Genomic DNA, 8350 nt, shown 5'->3' with positions numbered 1-8350 from the left:
CTTTTCATTTATTCTTGCTAGTCTAATTTAATGTATTCTGCCTTCATGTCTTATTCTAAGCCATAATAACAATTCTCCATAAAGATTTTCTGTAAAATTTTACTATTTCTCCAAACTTTCTCACACCAAACCATTCAAGCCCCCACAAGTGTATGAATGTGTATTAATTGGACCAAGCAGAAAACAGCTTCCTTTATTGATTGTTTTGTCATTGTCAACATTAACATGTCAAAATGTAAACATTCCAGTATTCTCCCTTTTCGTGGAGAGTGTCCTCCTGAGCTGGAGAGGAGTAACAGCAGAGGGCAATCTTCGTCTCCAAGTTTGATGACCCTCAGCCCCAAGCAAGTTCTTCATCAGTTCTGTCCTTGCAGACAAACAGCAATCTTTGTTCAAGTGCACATGCACGATGCCCATGGAACACAGACATATACACAGATTAGTGCACCCAAATAACACACTGGGTATCCTCACAAATACCTGAGATGCATATGCACAGTCCTGGGGGTTATAAACACTTACAAATATAATGGTAATAAGTGAAAGTAAGCATCATACATTTCCACATAATCCTGATACACAGATGTGGACAGTTTAAAGTGAAATGATTCTAGTTAACATTGACAAGTTGTTTACCACGCTCCCTAAAACCACTACAAATAATTTAAAGTGCCCTTGTCTATTATAAAATCTTCATTGTTGGAATTAATAACCATTGTCAATCCTTCCCATTAAAAGGCAACTCTGTTTCACTTTAAAGGACAAGTCAGTTAATTTTTACAATGAAATAATAATACATGTTCTGTGAACCAGAAGGAATTATCTAACAGAAAATAATTACAGCAGATGATATGAATGAGTATTCCTTCTCACATTAAATTAATTCATAAATAGTCCTAAAATAATGTTTGGGATGATGTTTGTAGAAGGGAGAAAAATCAGTAATGACAACTGAACATTGCATGCTATACTATCCACATACAACACACTCACACCCAAACAAATACACAACAATAATGTATCTGTATAAGTCTTTCTGATATTGATGTATGTTCATTTAATTTAGAATTACAGAATTCAGTTAAGTGGCTATTTGGGTTGGTTTTATTTTGAGATATTACAATCCCGTTTCCAAAACAGTAAAGTCGCTGTGTAAAGTGTTAATAAAAACAGAATGCAATGATTTACAAATCATATAAACCCACATTTACAACAAAGACAACATGACAAATGTTGAAAACCACAAATGTTATTGTTTTATGACAAATATATGGTCAATTTGAATGATGTCAGCAACACGTTTAACAAAATTTGGGAGAGGTATGTTGACCATTGTGCTACGTGCACGTTTTTACAACACGGTGTAAACATTTGGGAACTGAGGATACCAGTTTCTGGAGTTTTGAAAGTAAAACGTTGTCCCATTCTTATCTGATATAGGATTTTAACTACTCAACGGTTCAGTGTCTCCTTTGTCATACTTTTCATTTCATGATGTGCCAAATATTTTTAGTGGGTGACAGGTCTGGAATGCAGGCAAACCAATCTAGGACCCAGACTCTTCTACTACGGAACCTTGCTGTTGTAATACATGCAGAATGCGCTTTAGCATTGTCTTGCTGAAATACATAAAGCCTTTGAAAAAAGACGTTGTCTGGATGGCAGCATATGTTGTTCCAACACCTGTATGTATCAGTCAGCAGTAATGATGCCATCCCTGATACGCAAGCTGCCAAAGTCATGGGTACTTATGCACCCCCATACCATCACGAATGCTGGCTTTTGAACTGTCCACTGATAATAAAATGGATGGTCCCTCTCCTCTATAGGCTGGAGGACGCGGCATCCATGATTTCCAAAAAGAATTTGAAATTTTGATACATCAGACCACAAGACAATTTTCCATTTTCCTTCAATCTTAAATGAGTCGGCGGTGTTTCTGGATCATGTTTAGATATGGTTTCTTTGCCTTGTAAAGCATTTGTGGATGCAGCGACAAACTCTGCTTACAGACAATGCTTTTGGGAAGTGTTCCTGAGCTCATGCAGTGATTTCCACTATAGAATCTTTGTTTTTAACACAGTGCTGCCTGAGGACTTGAAGATCATAGCTATTCAATATCAGTATTTGGCCTTGTCCCTAGCATACAAAGATTTATTTGGATTCTTTATACCGTGATGATGAAATTCCCAAATTCTTTACAATAATACGTTGAGGAACATCATTACTAAACTGTTGCAATATTTGCCCACCCAGTGTTTCACATAGTGGCAAATCTCTCCCTGTCTTCGCTGCAGTGATACTCTGCCTCTCAGGGAGGCCCTTTTAATATCCATTCATCTTACTGCCCTGTTGTCAATTAACCTAGTTAGTTGTGAGATATTCAACCAACTGTTTTGTTTTAGCATTACACAGTTTTCCAGTCTTTCATTGCCCATTGTCCCACCTTTTTTGAAATGTGTTGCAGGCATCAAATTCTAATTGAGCATATATCAGTCATAAAACAAAAAAAAAATCTCAGTTTCAACATCTGAGGTGTTGTCTTTGTTGTATTTTCAATTAAATATGGGTTTATATGATTTGCAAATCATTACATTCTGTTTTTATTTACATTTTACACAGCATCCCAACTTTTTGGAAACAGGGTTGTATCTAATCAGGAAGTGAAATATGCACAAGCACACACTGCACACACACAGCACACACAAAAGTAACCACAAATCAGCATCTTGGTATGGTTTATACCACATACTCCTATGAATGGAACTAATTGCATTTCCGTTCTCCTCATATTTTTGGCTATTTTGGCATCAAAGGAGGAACATTCACTCCAAAAAGGAGACATGTTGGCTACCTTAAGATCCAAATCATCTGTTGGAACAGTGGGGTGATGAAAATGAGCAAGGTAGTTTTTGTGGTTAATCTTTTTGGTATGAAGATACTGTTATACAAAGTCTTTGGATTATCTGACATAATGTATCCAACCCACCGGGGTCAAGGCCCAGGACTAGAGATACTATACACAGTGAACTGAGGAGATGGAAGACACACATTGTGCACAAAAAGGAGTAAAAAAAAAGTATTCCTGTGACAAGAATGGATAAACTTATGGTTTAAATTAGCGCTAGCTCAGAGTTATGCTGACAATAGCTGAAATACATGTTCCTACCACTAGTCTGAAAGCAGAAATCAGACGTGGGTTGCTGTTGTGGCCCATGTAGCCCTGCCATGTAGCTCATGTCTTCCCCTAGGGGCTCTCCCTAAAACAAGATGATTGTCCTATTAGTGCTAAGCCAAGCTAAGCTCAAAATAAATAAATCACAGGGCCCTGATGGCATCTTACCTATAGTGTTAAAAGAGATGAGGGATATTATTTGCTGATCCTTAACTTTACTGTTTCAAAAATCCTTATCTGAAGGTGTGGTACCTTCTGATTGGAAGCATGCCAACATAACGCCCATTTTCAAAAAAGGGGATAGAAGTAATTTGTCAAACTATAGGCCAATCAGTCTAACTTGTATAACTGGTAAAGTTATGGAGGCTATAATCAAAGAGAAAATGGTAGATTACCTGGACTCAAATAACATTTTGAGGGATAGCCAGCATGGATTTAGGAGAGGTAGATCCTGTTTAACAAATCTGTTGGAGTTTTTTGAGGAAGCTACTCAGGAAGTTGATGATAAGAAGGCCTATGATGTCATCTACATATATTTCCAAAAGGCTTTTGATGTTGTCCCCCACAAGAGGCTCTTACTTAAACTCAAAGCGACAGGTATTTTAGGAACTGTAGCGACCTGGATTGATAACTGGTTAACGGATAGGAAGCAGCGAGTAGTTATAAGAGGCTCAATGTCACAGTGGGCCTGCGTTCATAGTGGGGTACCGCAGGGTTAAATTTTAGGACCACTATTGTTCCTAATTTACATAAATGATATAGACACCAATATATACAGTAAACTGGTGAAATTTGCAAATGACACCAAGGTGGGTGGTGTAGCAGATACTGAACTAGCGGCTCAGCAGCTACAGCTGCTTGATTTAATTAATTTTTTTTATATAAATATAAATTATTATAATATATTTATAAATAATTATATATATATAAATAATTATACATAATATATTTTTTTTATTAAAAATGTAATTGATTTAATTAGTGACTGGGCCGATACCTGGCAGATTAAATTTAACAGACAAATGTAAGGTACTGCATGTTGGGAGCAGAAATATAAAGTACAGGCATTTTATGGGACCTATTGAAATAAAGGTAGCTGATTATGAGAAAGACCTTGGTGTGTATGTTGATGCTTCCATGTCTCATTCTCGCCAGTGCGGGGAAGCAATAAAAAAGGCCAATAAGATGTTGGGGTACATCTCCAGGTGTGTGGAGTTTAAGTCAAAGGAGGTAATGCTAAGATTATACAATTCCTTGGTGAGACCTCACCTAGAATATTGTGTACAGGTTTGATCACCATATCTTAAAAAGGAAATTGCGACCTTAGAAAAGGTGCAGCGTAGAGCCACAAGAATGATTCCTGGTCTTAGAGAAATGTCATACAAGGAAAGGTTAATTGAGCTAAATCTGTTCAGCCTCAAGCAAAGGAGACTGAGGGGGGACATGATCCAGGTCTATAAGATCCTAACAGGTTTGGATGCTGTTCAACCGAATAGTTACTTCAGCATTAGTTCAAATACAAGAACTCGTGGCCATAGGTGGAAATTAGCGGGAGAACATTTCAAACTGGATTTAAGGAAGCACTTCTTTACACAGCGTGTAGTCAGAGTATGGAATAGTCTTCCTGATAACGTAGTGCAAGCTAAATTCTTGGGTTCCTTTAAATCAGAGCTAGATAAGATTTTAACAACTCTGAGCTATTAGTTAAGTTCTCCCCAAGCGAGCTCGATGGGCCGAATGGCCTCCTCTCGTTTGTATAGTTCTTATGTTCCTATGTTCTTATTGCAGCTTTGGGCTGAAATTTGTCAGTGTAGCATTGATGTGTAGCATTGTCAAATGATTACATCCAAGCATAAACACCACAATTAAGCTCTATTGCCTATAAAGAAGCAATCTTGCATGTGAAAAACAAATTTCCAATAAAATACTAGTCCAACAGTCAAGAGGTCAACACAAATCAGTTTCCAAGTTGCAAATGCTGTACTCCTCTACTGTTCCCCCTCTATTTTTTAACTGTTGTCTTTTTCTATTTTTTTTGGACAATTTTGGACATCCAGGAGGATAATAAAATAAATAAGTTATTAAACTCAAGCTCTTAATTGTACCATGTGATAACAGGTGAATAGAGATGATTGTGCACACACACATTGTGGAGAGAGAGACAATAATAGTGCATTCCAATTTCGCACTATGATTGTAGCTAGCCCTTACCCCAACGTCAGGCTGCTGCCACTGGAGCCAGTAGAAGGGTTTTGAGAAGCAGGGGTGAGTTAACATCTAAATACTAAACTGCTTCGCTCAGGTCATACCCCATGAATTTCGATAACAAGATATTCAGCAAAGCTCTTCCAAAATATTCCTTGCTGTTCTGTTAAAGCTGAAAACCATTCAGAATTTACCTCTTTCAAAATAATACAAAAAGATACATTACGTTCATGATAATACTATGCTAAATGTTTAGATGTTTCTCGTTGCGTGCCACATATCTTGATTTGAAACACAAGGCATGTCTAGCTTCTTCTTCACATTCTCAAGTCCTTCTATGGCCTCTGACCCTCCCTCTGCACCCAGATGTGGAATCATGCATTCATGGTGCTGGCCACATCCGTAAGCCCCAGACAGCCAGGATTCTCTGTGTTTCCTAGAGTGGTCGTCAGAGTCTTCCGGAGGCAAAAAGAGAAAATGAGAAAGGTCGTTGACATGGTGTTTGGTGAGCTGATGCTGTTGAGTTAGTGTATTCAACTGCCTGGTCTAATACTGTATGTAGTTCTCTCATTCGCCCTAAAACAGTTCTATTCTTGTGGTTTATGGTGTCTACCGACCATTTACACACATACACCTCTTCCTTTTCCTTCCTTCCATTTCACTCCACTTGCTGCATATTTAAGAGCCCCGGTGCAGGAGCTTAAGATAACCACAATTCATCATTTCTATACTCTCATACTACTTTCTGACAGCAACCTTTAAGAGGATCCAATTACAGTTGGGCCAAATGAACAACCAGATTTCACTAGACATTATATTGGGATGTGTGATGAATGTCAAATATTTGCGCATTAGGCAAAGTCCATGAGAATGCATGGTTGACAAAAAGGGCATGAAGGCAGTTTTCTCGTGGCTGCCGTACCTGCGTGAAGTTGCCCCCCATATGTTTCATTCAGATTTCAACCAAATTGGTCTCAATCGTATGTGCCGCGTTTGTGCAGTAAAATTTTTTGTTTGTGCTATTTTAGTTTCTGAGATATAAATGTTTGTTTACATGGTGACGTCATCAGCGTGAAGTTAGCCCCCCATTTGCGTCTGATTTCCACCAGACCGATCGCAATCGTGTGTGCTGCGTTTGTGCCGTTAAAACTGTCCTTTGTGCTGCTTTAGTTTCTGAGATATTAATGTTTGTAAGGTTGCCCCCCCTCCCATTTGCGTCTGATTTCGACCAAACCGATCGCAACCGATCGACAAGTTACCCCGATAAGCCAGTAACCCCGCTTCGTAGTACAGGCCACTGGTGTCACGTGACCATGTAAACAACATTAATATCTCAGAAACTAAAGCAGCACAAAGGATAATTTTAACGGCACAAACCAGCACAAACGCAGCACACATGATTGCGATTGCGTCATTGTGGAAATCAGACGCAAATGGGGGGCTAACTTCACGCTGATGACATCACCATGTAAACAAACATTTATATCTCACAAAGTAAAACAGCACAAACAAAAATTTTAACGGCACAATCCGGCACAAACGCGGCACATACGATTGAGACCTGTTTAGTTGAAATTTGAAACATATGGGGGGCCAACTTCAGGCAGGTGGCTGACCTACTGTAGAAAGCTTCAAACAATCTTCAGCTTGTCCAGTCATAACAAACAGCTTCTTTTCAAAACAATGACATTTGTGAAGAAAAAAAGAATGAAAGTAATTAATACATAAAAGGTAAAGGATAATACTGGTATGAACTGCAAGCAAAGCTGTTATTTACTTTCCATTGTTGGGGCCCAGCAGAAACCAGCCTGAAAGCTTTTTGTTTTTCAGTAGTATTTCTCATTAAATGGGAGTGAGAGCGAGTGGTTTTATTTAGATTTTTTGAAGGAAGGTTTTCAGAATGTCTTGGGTGGTACCTGTTACCACGGGTTAGGACAGTTTTTCAGTATTAGTTTTGTTTATACCTTTTCAGTACATTGCAGTATATTGCAGGCCTGGAAGTGTAGATGTTTGTCTTGGTAGAGGTCTGAAAGCGTGTTCGTTTGCAGCTTTAATGCTACCATTACTCAGCGTAATTTAATACCGGGTGTTGCCCGGTTTGGTTTTGTGTTTTGTGCCTGTGATAGTGCTATTGCTGGGGAGTGTCTACATGAGTGTTTGTCAGGCTGCCAGTGAGCATGTCAGTCTGTTTCATTTTGAGTTAGTCTCTGTGTTTTTAGTTTCATTAGTAGGTATGAGGATGACTACCAAATGTAATTAGCTTAACTGCTGTTTTTGCTGCTGCCATCAGATAACCAATGCGTGTTGAGAATAGTGTTCAGGTTTGTTAGTATGTCCATGTAAATCTGCGCATCTTTTCACAATGACTCTAAGAAGGTTATCCTTATTTCTAGTTTACCCTAGCACTGCACCAGAATGTTGAAATACAAGAAAGCTGAATGCTAAGTAAAGAAAACAGGTAAAGTTGAGAATTATACTTTCTCAAGGAGTTCACTCATGGACGGACTGGGACCCTGGCATGGGATTGGCCCTGGCATTTTGGTCCAGACCGGCCCACCACATACAGTCATGCACACCACCACTTGATTTAATTAGCGACTGGGCTGATACCTGGCAGATGGCAGATGAAATTTAACATAGATAAATGTAAGGCAGGGGGCTCCAACTCCGGTCCTGGAGAGCTACTATCCAGTAGGTTTTCTATCATACCCAGCTTCTGATGAGCTACACCTGTTCTCAGGAAAAATACCATGAGCAGGTGTGACTCATCAGAAGCCAGGTAGGATAGAAAACTTACTGGATAGTAGCCCTCCAGGACCGGAGTTGGAGACCCCTGATGTAAGGTAATCCATGCAGGGAGCAGAAATATAAAGTACAGATATTTTATGGGTTCCACTGAAATAAAGGTAGCTGATTATGAGAAAAAACTCATGTTGATGTATGTTAATGCTTCAATGTCCCACTCTCGCT

The 8350-nt window shown here is 38.9% G+C and overlaps 1 protein-coding gene across 5 annotated transcripts in view; it reads right to left on the bottom strand.

Annotated features, from left to right (window-relative positions):
• Window positions 1–178: 178 nt before the first annotated feature.
• c6h3orf18 (chromosome 6 C3orf18 homolog) overlaps window positions 179–8350 on the bottom strand; it is a 31190-nt gene continuing 23018 nt past the window's right edge. For 2 of the 5 annotated variants that reach the window (XM_023821023.2, XM_023821022.2), the window contains exons 5-6: window positions 3170–3260; window positions 179–386 (exon numbers count right to left, since the gene is read on the bottom strand). In XM_023821023.2, the coding sequence (XP_023676791.1) occupies window positions 229–386; window positions 3170–3260 (249 nt within the window). In that variant the 3' untranslated portion in view covers window positions 179–228. Of the gene's footprint in view, window positions 387–3129; window positions 5836–8350 lie in introns of those variants that run through there. The other 3 variants (XR_011992002.1, XM_023821025.2, XM_023821024.2) reach the window with 3 other exon arrangements.

The sequence above is a fragment of the Paramormyrops kingsleyae genome, chromosome 6 (assembly GCF_048594095.1).
Source record: "Paramormyrops kingsleyae isolate MSU_618 chromosome 6, PKINGS_0.4, whole genome shotgun sequence".
Classification (NCBI taxonomy): domain Eukaryota; kingdom Metazoa; phylum Chordata; class Actinopteri; order Osteoglossiformes; family Mormyridae; genus Paramormyrops; species Paramormyrops kingsleyae.
The sequence above is the reverse complement of the archived record's forward strand: the minus strand, read 5'-3'. Positions and strand labels throughout refer to the sequence as shown.